Source organism: Triturus cristatus, chromosome 1_2, assembly GCF_964204655.1.
Source record: "Triturus cristatus chromosome 1_2, aTriCri1.1, whole genome shotgun sequence".
NCBI lineage: Eukaryota > Metazoa > Chordata > Amphibia > Caudata > Salamandridae > Triturus > Triturus cristatus.
Window position 1 is genome coordinate 44,962,319 of NC_140580.1, and position 16,667 is coordinate 44,978,985.

At 46.4% G+C, this 16,667-nt stretch overlaps 1 protein-coding gene across 2 annotated transcripts in view; it reads right to left on the bottom strand.

Annotated features, from left to right (window-relative positions):
- Positions 1 to 16,667, bottom strand: part of NDRG2 (NDRG family member 2) — a 171,889-nt gene that overhangs the window by 18,143 nt on the left and 137,079 nt on the right. For both annotated transcript variants that reach the window (XM_085600840.1, XM_085600832.1), the window contains exons 7-13: positions 13,116 to 13,176; positions 12,311 to 12,397; positions 12,152 to 12,208; positions 11,438 to 11,541; positions 11,044 to 11,088; positions 10,652 to 10,703; positions 7,514 to 7,561 (exon numbers count right to left, since the gene is read on the bottom strand). In XM_085600840.1, coding sequence (XP_085456966.1) covers positions 7,514 to 7,561; positions 10,652 to 10,703; positions 11,044 to 11,088; positions 11,438 to 11,541; positions 12,152 to 12,208; positions 12,311 to 12,397; positions 13,116 to 13,176 — 454 coding nt within the window. The remainder of the gene's footprint in view (positions 1 to 7,513; positions 7,562 to 10,651; positions 10,704 to 11,043; positions 11,089 to 11,437; positions 11,542 to 12,151; positions 12,209 to 12,310; positions 12,398 to 13,115; positions 13,177 to 16,667) is intronic.

A 16,667-nucleotide genomic window follows, 5' to 3' on the forward strand; every position in this document is an offset into this window, starting at 1 on the left:
CTTTCATGTTGTACTGCCACGAGAGGGAGGATTTTGCCCTTGGGAGTGTTGGTACAAGATTAATTGTAATAAAAATAACCTTCTTGTGCATTATTATGTTAGTGTGCTATCACAGAAGCTTCCCCCTTTATTGCAGTATCTGAAGTCATTGCTCTTGGATCACCCCTCACTGTTGCAGTACCTCATGCAGAGGCCCCATTATTGCTTACATGATAAAGCACCACCTTTCAATGTCTGGATTATCCAAGTATGAACTACTGTTACTCTGTACCTCCCAGGTTACCTAGGTTCAATGTCCTTTGCTAAACTTATACAGCACAGACTACAATAATTCATACAGATCTATTTATGTAGCATTAGACAACTAGGTGGGAGGCAGGGTAAGTGCTCTCAAATCAGACAAATTATAGATCATCAGCTCTCAGCCAAACCATGACTAGGACAGCAATTTATTTTTCAATGTGTATGTATGGAAATGTCACTTGCCCTATAAGCATCTGTTCATGGCATTTAGTACTGTAGATTAACATGCTCTGCATACTCCTGCCGTCTAGTGTTCGGCTCGGATGTGTACAACCGGTTTGTCTTTGAAGAAGTCTTTCAAGTCACAGGTACAGGGACTCCTCCTATAACGGGTATTGTGCATGAGCATCGGCTCTGGTTGTTTTTCAACCCGGCGGGTGAGGAGGGAGATGGAACACAAGTGACAGAAGATAACCATGTGAGTGAATGATAAAGAGAAAATTAGAGTAAAGCATCTACAACAAGAGAAGGCTAACGAGGAGGTAGGTGGGCACATGAGAATCTACAGCACTGCATGCCATGGAAAGAAGCTTACGGGGTAACATATTCCGTTTGTGGAATGTGTAGCTGTAGATTCACATGACCCACTTAGCTTGTAGAGCAGTTCTTTCCCAAGCGTTGGTTAGCCAGAGGATTGAAAAGCATACGTAGTACAGCCTGGCCCACTTGAGCTTGTTGACATGTTAGTACATTCACACAGTAGTGTTTGGTAAACACGTGTGGAGTGGCCCAAGTAGCTACCATAAAAATGTCAGCTGTTGGGATTTTACCCAAAAAGGACATGGTGGCTGCTTTCTTGCAAGTAGAATGTAGCCAAGGGTGAGCAGGGAGCGGTCTTTTGGCTTTGGAATAGCAGTTCTGAATGCACCTGACTAGCCAGTGGACTATCGCTGCTTTTCAAATGGAAGGGCCTTTGTGTGGTTTAGAGTAGGTGTCAAATAACTGTTGTGCTTTACGAAATGGTTTTGTCCTCCCGATGCAGTACATGAGGGCCCTTTTGACATCTGTGTGGAGGGCCCTCCCTACCACATAGTTTGGGTGTAGGAAGAACACTGGGAGTTCAATTATCTGGTTCAGGTGAAAAGGGTTGACCACCTTGGGCCAAAAGTTAGGGTTAGTTTTACGTACTTCTCTGTCAGCGTGGACCTTCCAAAAATGCTCTTTTAACGTCAGAGCTTGGATCTCACTCACACGCATGAGCGAAGTGATTGCAACTGAAATGCTACCTTCTATTAGAGAACTTGGAGAAGGCAATTATGTAGAGGCTCAAAAGGGGGACCCCATCAGCCTAGTGATGACTAAACTGAGGTTCCAGAATGGGGCCTAGAGTAACCTGGGTGGAGGTGGTTTGTGGAAGGGGAGTGGCGGGAGGTGACCCTAATCGCCCTCCATTAAGGCATTAATGAATAATGAAGGGCGCTCCCTGTACTGGAGATATGCTGCCACTAAAGCCGAATGCAAATAAATGGAAGTGTAAGCGAGGACAGTAGGAAGTAGTGGACAAACCTTTTGCACTTTGCCCCATACCACGCTTGAGTAGTGGGACTGCGAAATTCTTTGTGAATGGACATATACTTGGTGGGCATATTGAGATAGGCAAACTCAAGGACCTCAGGACCCAAATCGCTAGGTTGAGCTGTTTGAGGTCGGGGTGACTAACTGTGCTCTGGTGTTGAGTGAGCAGAACCGGCTGGTTGGCAAGCTTCTCGTGAGGGACTAGAGATAACTCTAGAAGGGTTGTGAACCAGAGTTGTCTGGCCCATATGGGAGCCACTAGAATGACCAGGGTGAGGGATGTCTGCCATTGCCTCAGGACCACGTATGGAAGATGTGGGAAAAGTAGGAACGCATAGGGAAATATCCAATTAATCTGTAGTACATTGCCCATGGATGGTGGGTGTGGAAACCTGGAGACGAAGCTTGGCATTTGGTGATTTTGGCAGTTGCTAACAGTTCCAAGTTCGGGAACCCCCAACGCTTGAAGTATGGGAGCACTCAGACTTGTTGCCGCATCCGCTGAAGCAGGTTTGCAAAGTCATTGCCATTCCAGGAAAGTACTCTGCTAGCAGATGTACCTTTGGAGGATCGCCCAACACCAAATGTTCTGTGCCAGCTGGGAAGAACGTGTGCCGCCTTGTTTGCAAAGGTAGTAAATGGCAGTCATGTTTTGTGATGGATGTGGCAGAGGAAGAAAGCTTTGAGAGCCAGTTACGCTTCCAGTAGTCCCAAATAATTGATATGGAAGGTTTGTTGAAGGGGTGTTCACATGCCTTGAATATTCATATGCTTGTATTGCAACCCCACGCCAACAGAGGTTTCCTTGGTGATGGTCACTTGGCGAACCGAGTCTAGGATGGGCCTGCCCTGCAACAGGCTGTTGCTGTTCCACCACTGAAGAGTGATGGATGATAGTCAAAATCAACACCTGATCTTCCCGAAATCAACACTAGATCCTCCCAGGAACCCTCTGTGTGTCAGATCCTTCCAGGAACCCTCCGTGTGTTATAGTTGTGCACTAGGCACTCTTGAAGCGGACGCATGTCTAAGCAGGCTTGGGGACTGATGGCTATGCATGTGGCCATCATGCAGAGGACGCACATTATGGTTCTGAATGTTAGCTGGCGATCTGGGTGGAAAAGAGGCAGCAGAAGCTGGAAAGCTTGAATCCGTGCTGGGATAAGCCTTTCCAGTGACTGAATATAGAATTGCCCCTATGTAGGGCTGAAGCTGAAGGGGTTGGTGTTTGCCCACGCTGACGGTGAACCCAAGATCGTGGAGAAGATCCAGGGTAATCTGGGTGTGGGTCAAGCTCTGCTGTCTGTTTATGTTCCTGATCAGCCAGTCATCAAGGTACAGGAAAACATGGATGCCATCCTCCTGAGATGAGTGGCTACAACAGCAAAATACTCTGGGTGCAGTAGTTATCTCAAAGGACAGAGCCTTGAATTGAAAATGCTGACCACTTAACAGAAACCTGAGATCTCGGCACCAAGGGGATCGGGATGTGGATAGAGGAGTCATGAAGTCGCCTTGTTGCAGCAGGGGAATGCCATCCTGGAGCATGTCCTTGTGGAAGTGCTTCGACCGGATGCACTTGTTGAGAAGGCGGAGGTCTAGAATGGGCCTGAGGGACCAGTCTTTCTTGGGTGTTGAGAAATTACAGGGAGTACACCATTGTGCGCATTGCTGTGGCAGAACAGGCTCAAAAGCCCCTTTGAGTACTAGCGCATCCACTTTCTTCTAGAGGAGGCACAGGCATTCTGTGGAGAGGGAGTGATTGCAGTGGGGATGTTTGGGGTTGGAGCACTGAGTTCCAGGCAGTAGCCCTGTTCTACAACGGGCAGAACCGATTAATCTGAGAAGATGTTTTGCCATTGTACGAGGAACTGTTGCAAGCATCCCCGACAGGTGTAATGTGGTCAGGGGAAGGGAGTAACTGCTTGGCGGGGGCAGCTCCCTTTGCTGCACCATCTCTGCCCTTGTGGTTATTTACCCTATAATAACCTCTTGAATAACCCTGGGATGTTTGCTGCTGCTACAGTTGCCTCTGGTATGAGGTAGAAGCTTCTGCAAATGTTGCCTTGGCACTGCCACCGAACTGTGGGCATAGAAAGGAGCCACAAAGTCATGAGGACTGAAGAGCTCCCATTGCCTTGGCCGTGACAGTCTTAAGTTTCTCCAGCATCTGATCAACCTGAGGCCCAAATTGTGTTTCTCATCAAAGGGCAAGTTGATCAGATGCTGCTGGACTTCTGGTTGAAAGCCAGAGACATGGAGCCAAGCATATTGGCGGATGGGAGCCCCAGAATTAATACCCCTTTTGACAGTGTCAGCTGTGTCCAGAGCACACCAAGTGGTCGTGTTGGAGATGATCTGGCCTTTCGCTAGAAGCTCTTGAGTCTTTTGCCTGTAGTGATCCAGGTGGTGTTGGATCAAGTATCCTACCTCGTCCCACTTTTGCTTGGTCGTATCTAGAGAGTACGGCGACTGAGCTGCCGATGTACCATTTGCCCGCTGCCTTAATCTTTTCACTTTCTTTCTCAGGGAGCGGCCCTGGCCACTGACAGAATAAAGGCCCTACAATGCATCATATCCAAGACAGCACCTGCGAAAGAAAGCCTCCGAGTAGGAGTTAGGTGGACAGCAACATGAAAATGCTCCTATCCTACCTTGAACTGCAGGTAACGTCTGTGGGACTGCAGGACTGGTATATGAAAAAATGTTTCCTGCAGATTCAAGGCTTCTATCCAGTTACCTGGATCCAGGACATACAGAACATGGACCAGAGTGAGCATTTTGAATTTGTCCTTCGGCAGGAAGGTGTTTAGCAGGCAAAGATCTAAAATAGGACTGAGTCCTCTGTCCTTCTTTGGCATGAGGAAATAGCAGAATTAACAACCAGACCCTATCTCCGAAGCCAGAACCTTCTTGATGGCCTCCTTGGAAAGATGGGCTTGCACCCCTTGATGCAAAACAGAAAAGTGCTCCTCTGATATGGAGAGAAGCTACAAAGGGGATGGAAGCAATGGAAAGTCATAGCTCTGCTAAAGGATCAGAATGAACAATCTATTGTATGTGACCGATTGCCACAGTGGGAACATGGATTCTGATTATGTGTTGCTAAAGGCAAATAAAGTAGCTTGGCAGCCGATGCCGCAGGAAGGGGCTGCAGTGGAAATCCGTGTCTAGGGGAACCTGCATGTTCCTGCAACAAAAGTACTGGGATGACTGGTTATGGGGTGGAGGGGTCTGGTGCTGGCTGTATGACAACACCCTTGAGTAGCCGCAGAAGTGCCAAAACAGGAAGGAGAACTGTTTAGCAGAAGTGGAGAGGACTAAAGTCTACTATGGGTCTTTCTCCTAAAACTTTTGAAGGCACAATCAGCTTTGACCCTGTGAGCCACTTTTGGTCATTTTCCAGGCCAGCATCAATGACTTCTTTGGCTGCATCCTGACCATCCTGACTGGTTTCAGACAGGGAAATTCTTCTAGACCCACTAGTAGGAACTCTGCCCATGTCTCAGAGGCTCTACTAGTAGTAAACTGTGTTGGTGAACCTCAAGGCCAGGCTGTCTGAAGAGAATATTTGTTTCCCGAATGCCTCAGCCCTCTGACTCCTTGTTGGGGGGGCGGGGGGAGATAGAGGTTATAGGGAATTAATTGGGATTTCATCTTGTTGGTCGAAGCCTGGACCACCAGACTCTCTAGAGTGGGATGCTGCATCAAAAAACATCAGGGTGCCCTGGCCGGTCCGTGGTGTCTGCCCACCTGCTTCTATGTCAAGAGTCAGGCTTAGACCAGAAGTCCATCAAATTATCAGTTAGTGCTTTGGTCAGTGGGAGTAAGGTTCAGAGGAAACCGGCTGAGCCTCCACGACTTCCGAAAGTAACTTTGTTTATACTTCAACAGAAGGCAGTTGTAGGTCAGAGACCTCAGCCGCACATCAAATCTCCACAACCAAATAAGCCTTCTTTTCTATTGGGTACAGTGGAGGAAATTGACCACATATCAGGGGATGCATCGACCCTATGACCTCCTGCAGGTACATATACAAACTGTCACCGCCATAAAGTGGTGGGGAGTAAATCTTCCTATTTATCACCATTGTCATCACCTGTAGGTAAACTCTGGTCAGAATCGGAACCTAACAGATGATGGAACCTCTTAGGATAGCTCCTTGATAGTAGTTGTATATTGTCAGAATCATTTTCTACTTGGACTTTATGTGCTGGAGTGGAGTTGGACCGCGACCTCCGTCGGGGTGAAGAGGGATTCGGTTTGGGGCGGGACATCTGAGTTGGCAGCGCTTCTGCCTCTGGTGAGACCAGTATTGGCGTGGATGATAGGACTGGTGCGGGTTTCGGAGCCAGAATGGAAGTTGGCACCAGAATCGGTAGTTCTAGGGGTCAGCCTGCAACAGCTTTCAGTGAACTGCCAAGGACCGATCCATAAGGGGTAACCTAACTGTAGTCCTCTGTGGATCCTTGGGGCCCCGAAGGCATGCCACAGGGAGCAGGAAGAGTGCCAAAATCATATCTGATGGCCTCCTAAAAACCCTCAACTTGCTGCAGCAATGCGGATGGCCCAGGGAACTAATGGCGCATCAGAATCAATTGTGTATTTGGCTCCTCAAGACAGGCTGGCACTTTGATGCCCTTAAGACTTCTTGTTTGATAGAGTGGCAGGATGGGGGTCGAGTCCTGCTTCACCTTCATAAGTTTCCTCCTTGTGGCATGCAAGAGCATGGCTATGAAATGTTTCCAGTCATGTCTTATATCTAGGGATATTATAAAGGTGAGTAATATGCAATTAGAAGTATACATCAGGAGTTAAGGTACTGGAGGAGTGGCCAATTCAACCACTAATGCCCTTGAACTAATAACCACTCAGTTGGTGTCCCAATGAACTTTCATTTCACAGAAAAGAATGGCCCTGGACTCTGGCCTCTAAGGGTGCTGAATGTGCTACAGTTGGAGTGGAGTGTGATATCTTGATCCCTGATGTATCGGAGAGGCTTCATGGACAGATAGAGACTAAAGGTGAATGCAAAGACGTGTAGATTATTAATAATGATGACGATTTCTCCCAGTGGTATCTCTGGTAATGGCTGCATGGGGTTTTTGGAGGCCGGGCTATGCAAACACAGAGTTATCTTAATCTTTACTGTGGCTTTCTTGCTGGTTTACATTCTTGTTCAAATGTGTACGATCTCCTTTCTTGCTGGTTTACATTCTTGTTCAAATGTGTACTATCTCCTTCTCAAACCTAATGAGAGGCAATGCTAATTCACTATCTCATCAAATACCAGTCTAAGACAAAAGTGACTATGGAAGAAAAAAACTTAAACTAACAAATTTAGAGCTGTTTTAGTTACACAGTGAATAGCACATGGAGGAGGCAGCTGCAGAATAATTTAAATGTGTCCGATTGTTTGGCATAAATGTAACTGCCTCTGCTATGTTTTTCTGCTCATGCTAACTTGTCCTCATCGGATGTGCCCGCATCCGAGCTATGTGTCCTGGCACACTAGATGCCAGAGTTTGAAAACCAGCTTTTCCAGCCAAACTGGTATTCATGTACGGTGATTTCTAGGAGGCTATTAGAGTCAGGTCATAAGAAAGGCTCACAAGAACTATGGGTTCCTATCACTGAAGGGTTTCACAGTAAATCAAAAATACTTGGGAAAAAGAGGTTCCCGCCTCTCACTCACCTTCAGGAAGGAGGTCTGGGTGGGATCCAGCTTAGAATTACACTCCACCTGCAAGAGGAGATATCAAGAACAGGTCAAAAATGAACAGCTACTTCGTTAGGACTAAATATTGCTCCTACTGCGATACATGGTCATGGCCAAAAGCTATGGGTACTGCTGAAGTAAAGTGTATATAATGGGTCAGAGGGACCACTTCTACAGTAACTCCTTCTGGGAGTACTACTGAAGTAACGCAGATCCTGAAAAAGAGTATAGTACGATTCGCACAGAATACTTGCTGGGAGAAATGTTGAAGACACCCTGAAGGAACAAAGCAAAATATACCTTCTGCACTGACATCTGCTGGAAGAGCTTTTAAAGTCATAGTGGGCTATTCTAAAGGTAAACTTACAGATGGGTAAATATACGCATATATGTTTACTCTTCTACTTTGTAGTAAATGTACTACTTTAGGCTATTCACCGTTTAAGAGTGCAAAATGACTAATGTGTGTGCTTACATCTCTTAACCCATGAATTCAGGAAGTGGAGCCTAATTTATAAGTGTAAAGATACTACTTGTAACTTTTCATACGTAGGCAAAGAAAACCATCACCAGGGAAGAGAGCTCTCTATACTTAAGTATACAGAAATGTTTAAAAGATTAATAAAGTAAAAAATAAAAACTAGTAAATATGTTTGTCAAATAAATATTAATGTAACATTTGAAATGCAGAGCCAACTAAAAATGCTACAGCATTAACTTAATTTTGAATCAAATATTTGATTTTTAACACTTTAAATTAAAATTATTTTTCTCAAAAGAAGTAAACTTGATGGAGCAAAAATTATCAAGTTATGAACAGAATTAATTTCAATTTATGTATTTTTTTTTAATTAAGTTACATTAATGTTTACATGTATAATGGATTAACATTTTATAATAAATGTATTTTATTTGTAGATATTTTTAATGTACAATTAAATGTACTTCTATTTTTCAAAATGTTAAATAAGTTAATTTAACATTGGTTCCTAAGGGGTTTTATTTTAAAACCCTGCCTCCATGATTTCTACACCTGGAGTACATTTATGACTGTGTTGGATCCTTACTGGCTGTAATACCTATGGAAGTGCAGTTTGTGAAAAGCAATGAGTTACTCTTTTGTGGGTGGTTGCATGTCCCTCCACAACCCTCTCTAAAACCCTCTTTAATCCTCATGTAACCCATCTCTTGTAGTAGTAGGAGTCCCCATTTTCCAGCCACCACTCCCTGTCCCTCTCACATTTACTAATAAAACATAACCTATGTGTGCTGAGATCTCCGCAAATTAATGTGTAGAGGAGGTGTAAACCTCCACACAGTTACGTGAATAGCATTTTGTAGTACACTAGTAGTAGGACTGTAGCACTACTAAACGCACGACAAATTGCAGTTTGTGAATAGGCTCCGTAAAGCCTACGAGGTAGGAAGCCAAGTACTGCTTTTACAGTAGCACCTGATGCACAGAACAAGAGGCCAAGCACAAGGAAGAGTCCATTACTCCTCTTAGAGGGAGACCTGCAGAAGGAAGCGGATACACTGCTGACCTTCTCCTGAAGCAAACACAAGGAGATGATGGACGGAGCGCAGAAACTTATCAAACACTCACCCCCAGTCACAGATCTGGGTTGAATCCATCATCATTTTTTAGCTCACTTTGCCACCTCAGTTTGGACCCAGCTATATGCAAATCAGTCTTGACCCTGTGCCTCATGGGAACAGTCCAGCCCGAACTGCCAAACCAGGTATTCCCCGAATCGGAAACAAGCATCCTGGGACCGGTTTCTGGGTAACACCCTTCTTCAGCCAGGCTGGATTCAACCCAGATCGGTGACTGGGGGTGAGTTCCTGAAAAGTTTCAGCACTCCGTCCATCATCTCCTTGTGTTTACTTTGTTTGAACTTTTCCTTTAGACCGAAAGGAGGCGCTGAGAAAGAATGCATCAGTTAATGAAAAACAAATTCTTTTTGTTTAACAATGCTGAAAATATAATAAAAGAACTAAGAATCTTGTAAAGATGATGCAATGTATTAGGCTTCCTAAGGCTGTACACCACTCATTCGGTAAAACTCGGCATGGAGTACTGTACCCATGGAGAGATCAGTGGGTATCAATGAGGGCAGAATAGAGGTGGAGCGCAGGCTCGCTCCTCCTTGCTAATCTTGCTTGGTTTCGAACTGGCGCCAGCGGGGGGGTGGGGGGTGCTCCTTTTCCACACTATCTTAGCAGGCTCAACCTAGCCAGTCTGTGAAAATACCCTGTCCCTCAGCGTCCTAAAGTTTCTTGCCAAATGTCACGCTTCAAACGTCAGCCGAAGAATACTATGCATTCTTTTAGACCTTTGTTTCTGGCATAGGATGGACAAGTGTCATTTTTGGTACAGCGCCTGGACGCACAGCGGAGACATACTCCGTCCTAACGAAAGAGACGAAAATCTTCTTCTTCCCTTCAAGAAGTTAAACTATTGAAAGCGGGAGTCCGACGAAGGCTTCTGAAAGCATTGTTACTGAACTGAAATGAAGCACAAAAGCACAACTGTTTTTGGGGAAACTGCTCCACAAGAGTAGAAAAGAAAGTTTCTGATAAGGCACTGCACTCCTGGACATCTGAGCAGCTGCATGGAGCCCATTCCGCTCAGACGATGGTGCTGCCTAGCTGCCACATTTCCTCTTAGCTATTCGCCTATCAAATAGAAAAACTTACCTCAAAATAAATAAATATATATATATATATATATATATATATATAAAAACTTTTGCGAAGATTCGTCAATCGGCGCCAACGTTATTCCAAATAGAATGTTGTGGATTTCCTATGGAAAATAGGTCCTAACTATATCTACCTACTGGCGACCGCCAGTAGGTTATATATATATATATTTTTTTTTAAATCAGACTTTTTTCATTTTTTTATTAAGTGTTTCAGAACTATATATTTTTTTTGTTTACGTATTTCACACAGAAAGAGGTATTCTATATTTATTCATATTAACAAAGATCTCATGAAGGGAGCTGCTCTTGCAGTATTATTTTCTGGCCATGATAGAGGTGATATTTCAGCAAAACAGTTGTCCTGTTGTGAGGGAGTGCAGAAAGGCAAAGAACACTGGTCACTTACCACTGCATCCTCGTGAGGAGCCTGGTCGCCAACCACTAACAGCACTGGACACCTGCAAAGGAGAACATTTACTTTCAGGCAGCACAATGACGATTATTCACATACGCTGAATGACTACATTATGCTGCTTACAAAAAATCACTGTGGAAGAAGCGGATGTGGTTATCTGCCAACCAGGCGGAGGTGTGGTCAGCAGAAAAAAACAGCACTGACAAGTAGCACTACAGACCTCACCCTTGGGATCGGGGGAGTGAGGGGGGGAAATAAGGAATGCAATCTCAACATAAGCAGAATGACTCCGGGCATTACCAGGACCCACCAAGCTATGATCTCCCCTCATTCTAGTCTGTGCAAGAGGCAAGAGCCAAAAAGATGAAAATGGAAGTGCTTACTTGAGGGAAACCTCGCCTCCTCTCTCCAGGTTCAGGTCACGCCGGCTGTTGGGGTAAAAGGGGAGTATTCAGTGATACAGGAAGGAACAACTCGGCCAGAGAAAAAGTGTGCAAACTAATCAATGAGACTCCCAACATGCATCCCCTCTGCATCTCCTCGAACCCACAAGTCAGCATCCAGACGAATATTCTTCCCAACTAGTTCCCTTCGTTTCATAGCTCTCGACTCCGTCTACCTCTTCCTTCCAGCTGGCCCAGAGTCAATAAAAGGGACGCCTCGGCACTGAGGCCCCTGTCACAGGGCCCTTTGAGAGGACCTCCCTCACTAGATGGTGAAGGAGAGGAACCCCTGGAAGCCCTCCCTCGGCCCAGAGAGGCTGCAGGCAGCACACACCTGTTGTAGCTGCTCCAGTACAGGTTGTAGTTGCCGAGGATGGGGGAGGACAACAGCGCCTCTTTGTACTGATTGACCAAGTCTGCGTTTTTGGCCGTGTCCTCCTGCAGGTGAGAGGAGAGAGGAAAGAGCACAGAATAGGAAATGTGGGTAACAGTTCTAGCAAGCAGCACTGCAGAGCCGATGACAATAAATCGAACAGAGGTCTGAGCATGGGCAGGTATAGGAAAGACTGAGCGACAGGATGTCGGGGGCAGCCATGCAGACTGGAGCAGAAATCCAGGCAGACTGCGTCAATGTAGGAAAAGCACAAAAAAGATTTAGCCCTCTGAGACTGCCATAAGGGAGACCAAGAACATTCCTCAAAGAAAAAGGAGACAAGCCCTGACAACAGGAATGGCCCACTGATGGAGGGCAAGAAGCCTCGGGGGATAATCCCCCATGACGGGGCACAGGGGCAAGAGCCCACTGGAGAGGTCTTTATCAGCTGCTGAGGAGATCATGCAGAATGGCAGGGAAGAACCCTCTTGGAGAGACATTCACTAATCACAAGAAGGTCATCAAGTGACTCGAGGGAAGGACAATCTGATAAAGATGGACAGCAGTGGATCCTTAGGGGACCACTACATGCCAACAAGACAAATGAACACAGACATGCATCATATATGCACTTCCAACATCCTCCTAGTGGAAAGGCTTGCCCATGACACTTACTGTACTGAAGAGGTGAGCGACGATCATTTCTGCGATGGAGGAGGTGAGTCCAGACAGCTGAGGAAGAGAGGGGGAGAGGTTATAAAAACACAAAGACCCAAACCACTGGAATCCACTCTCTTGCCCATTAGCCAGACAGGACTACTCATGTTCTGGTACCTTATGAGTTGCCCAGTCCATCCAGCCTTTGGCATTGGGGTCAATGTTGAGCAGAACCAAACCTTCCACTGTGTCTGGATGATTGAGCTGAAATAAAAAGAGAGAACGGTGAGAGAGGCAGAGGTTAGATAATACAGGGAGATCAAAAGGAGGGGTGAGAGGGAGGCAGGACAGCAGAGATGCAGAGGAAGATGAGAAAGGGAAGGAAAATGTTAAGAGAAGAGAGGGAGGGTAGAGACTGAGGAATATAGAAGTGAGTAGGGATGGTGAAAATAGAGCACGGCGTTCAGACGTGAGAAGAGAAATGTGAAATGTGTGAAGGGAGGATGGGCAGAGGTGAGCAAAGAGCTTGCATATGGTGAAGAGGATGGGGCGTGATGAGCAAGCGAGGGAGAAGGAATGGAACGCGAGCATGAGAAGGAGTGAAAGGTGATGTTGGACTACCTGCAAAGCACCAGGATTATCATTGCTCCTTTCTTTAAACTAGTTTAAAAATAGAACTACTGTTACACTAATGGCTGGTAAGTCTCTTTGCGCTACTGTAGACTTCTCTCTTCCCAGATTACAAATAAAGGATTTTTGCTACAAGTGCACAGTCTTGTTAGTCTAATCTGCTTTGTGATTCCACACAGCACCGAGGAGCTCAAAGAATTCTGTGATCTATTTTTCTATAGAAACAAACTATTCCTTGCAGAGGTGAATATGAGCAGGATGGGAGAAGTTGAGGACAGAAAAATGGATGAGCTGGACAGGGCAGAGAGAAACAGTGAGGGATGCAGTGAGGGACTGCCTCGCTTGCGCATACCGTGTATCTGGCCATCACGTAGGCTCCGGCGCCAACACCAATCCCGATAATACTGGAGAAGCTGCAAGAGAAAGAAGCTGGGGTCACTGGGGATACAGACTGTGACCGAACCACCCGCAAGAGACTGCGACACAATTCTACTTTGTTTTCATTCCCTTTCGGCCAGCTCATTATTCGCAAATCTAACTAAGCTCGCCCAGAATGGGCCTACAAGTCCCTCAGAGCATGGATTCGAAGGTCTCTCACGGGTTTTCCGCAGCCATGTTTACTTTCTCCCATGGGACAGGTGCACCCTCCCACAATAGCCTTGTACATATATATATGCTGGTGTCACAGAAAAAAATGCATCGACCTTTGGATATTTGTAATGTCTATTTGGAAAACGGTCTTTTGCAAGCCAAACTGAGTGCAAGTGGAGCTCACTGGGGGTTCTCTGCTACTGAAGACCTCCATTCTCACCGCCATTTCACTCTCATAAAACATAATAAAGTGTAATATTATAGCCATGGAAAGAAACGATGGTCGGTTAGAGGAACGGTGGTGCTGTAGTGGAAATAGAGCCTTCCTACACCTTATCTACAGGGGTAAACTCGATTTCTCCTTCATTAGTACAGCATGTTAAAAAAAAAAGAACTCTGCGCCTCGTAGGCGCTTTGAAGCACTATGTAAATACAACTATCTGACAGTAAAATACAATACACTACTAGCGTGCCGACCCACATTTTCAACCAAGCCAGAATGGTCTCAATTAAGACTCACTTTTGCACATTGTTCTATTATGGGTAGGTCCTGGTGAGCTGCGACAGCAGACTGAGGTCTAAGGGTACAAGGAACACTCTGCTCCCTCGCCGAGGATCGAGAGCGGAAGCATTAACCTTCTCAGAACCTGGGGCTACAGGAAACTGTCCTGAACAGCCTCACCCTCTCAGTTTCGAGGGCCAGGACTGGCATCTCCCAAGGCAAGACCAAGGGCTGCTACAGACCCCTCTGCTGCACCGCCCAGACAAGCACCACCTCTGCAGAGCACTGACAGCTGGAGCATTCCCCTGCCTCAGCAGAGCCAGACGGACATGGGACACACGCTCCTCGCTTAGCACAGGAAGCCGTGGCTGAGAGACCCTTCAATCGTTAAGGACTGAAGGCCACAGGAGACCCTTTCCTTCACTCACTCAGTGTTGAGGAGCAGGGCAAACGCCTGCTTCGCAGAGCAGCAACAACCGCTGAACCGCTCGCTCGCTCGCTCACTGTTGAAGGCTGCGGCAGAAAACGGTCTAGAAATTCAACAATTGATTGAGGCTCCTACAGATTTTCTCCTCACAGATGTTCAGCGCTGTGGGCAAAGCGGACCTTTGCCTGCTTGCTGACCGTGGAAGGCAAGAGCCTCTTTCCTCATCTGCGCAGGATCAAGGCCATGCCGGGCACTCATTTAGAATAGAGGATTGTTCGAAGCTCTCACCGGATTGGCTCATCACGAACTCGTGCTTCAGACCCCCCCCCCCCCCCCCCCCCCCTCCACACACACACACACACTCCATTCACTCAGGATTGATCGTCATTCCACACTGTCACACTCAAGTTTGAAAGTTACTGCAGAGCAGAGGCGCAACTAGAGCCAAATTTCGGGGGGGGCTGAGCAAAACTTTCGGGGGGGGGCTGAACTTTAAGCAATAGGCAGAGTGGAGCTGCAGGGGCTCTTAGAAGGGGTGAGCAATAGGCAGAGTGGGGCTGCAGGGGCTCTTAGAAGGAGTGAAACAACAGAGAGGCCTCATTAACATGCAAATGGTCTTTTAAAGACCTGTGAAGTGCTCGGGTGCGGCTGCTTTTTTGCCCGGGAAGCTGTCTCATCCCGGGCTGCCACACACGACGGGGGGGGGGGGGGGGGGGGCTGAAGCCCTGTGAGTCCAATGGGTGTTGCGCGCCTGCTGCAGAGGACGCAAGTTAACTACCGGTAACAACAGCTCTGCAGCGTGAAACATTTCTGGATTCACATGTGTATTTTTCTGCCATTTACAGGTGGGGTCAGGACGTGCTGATCAAACCAAATGTTCCTCTTTGTGCATCGACCGAAGGTGAAGATACTAGGATTGGCTCACAGCCACCAGAAGACTGCTAACCCCTAATAAATGATCTGCGTGTTTTTTTTTTTTGGTCTGGCTTGATAGATAGTCACCATACCTTATGTGAATAACCAAAAAAGAGCTTTCAAAGTACCATGGAGAGAGGATCATAGGTCCACTCACATGTTGGTTAACTGGAGGACAGTATTTGATCAGGTCCCAGTCGTGTGCTTCCACTGAGAAGAGGGCTTGTTTTGCATTTTTGGTTTGTGGCAAAGCTTATAACCCATACAGCAGGCCTGAGCGATTGTCTTGTGGCAAAGCTTAGGTTCAAACAGTAGGCTCGTGCTGGTTATGGTGACAAGCTACAGGACTGATTGGCGCACTGGGAAAAGTTCGGTTCAATGCCAAAGGTCTCATCTGCTTATTATGTAAGGATATGACAAAGAAGTTAAGCCTAGCTTATTTACTGTGAAAATCATCTGTTAAAGTCAGTAGACCTTTAGCACTGGGTTCTAATCACACTGTGTCATAGGCAGGTAATTTTAGTTACATGTAATCTCACATATTGCCATAGTAGGCAAGGGGGCTGGCGTTGGCCACCCATTCTGTCAAACCGCTGCAATAATTAATATTGGGCTTTGAGAGGATTTGTATACTTTTTAGCAAATTTTATTTTTCTGGTGGATACTTTAAAAGGGGGCCAGACTGGATCCGGAAATGATCTCAGTAGTGATCCCATGACTTCCTTCTACCCCGTAACTGATGGAGGCGGGCTGCATGTAACTGCCAGCCCTATGCGCCGTCTGTTCCTTTCCTTCTGTGCCTTCCAACGCTGATCTAGTACATCGGCGAACGATTCAGTCAAAGTTTTTTCATCTAAATTCTTCAAGTGTGCACATTAACAGTGTCCCCACAGAAGACTACAGGGCTCAAACCTTGGTGTTAATATCGAAGGCAGATGTCGATAATGTACCTACATAAAGAATGTTGGTGGGGCCTCCAGTCTGATTACTGCTGGCAGATTCAGCCTTGGCGTCGTCTGTGCTCTGAAACCCACCTCGGGTTCTGCTTCAACTCTGGTGCAAGTCCTGAGACAGTCCCTCTTTTGACAACACCAGTCCTGGAGGTCACACTCTGCTCAATGCACCCGGTTACTACACAGGCTGATTTGGAAACAATACTTCCACTCTCATGAAGTCACACTCAGAGGCTCCGCCATCTTTTTGATTTCATTTCTGACCAGAGCATGCCGCCACCTGGAGAGGACAATGAAGATGATGGGGAGGAATTATCTCTGCATTTTGATGATGACAGTTAATGTATGGACCCACAGGAGTCCAGTGGGCTTGAGACTTCCCCTAATATGGGGTTGATTTCCCCCACTGGACCTAAACAGAAGAAAGTGCTTCCTTTGCTGTGGTGATTGGGAGTGCAGCAAAGGTCTTACACCTGCAGCCGCCTTCTGTAAAAGTAAAAACCCTAAGTGCTTACA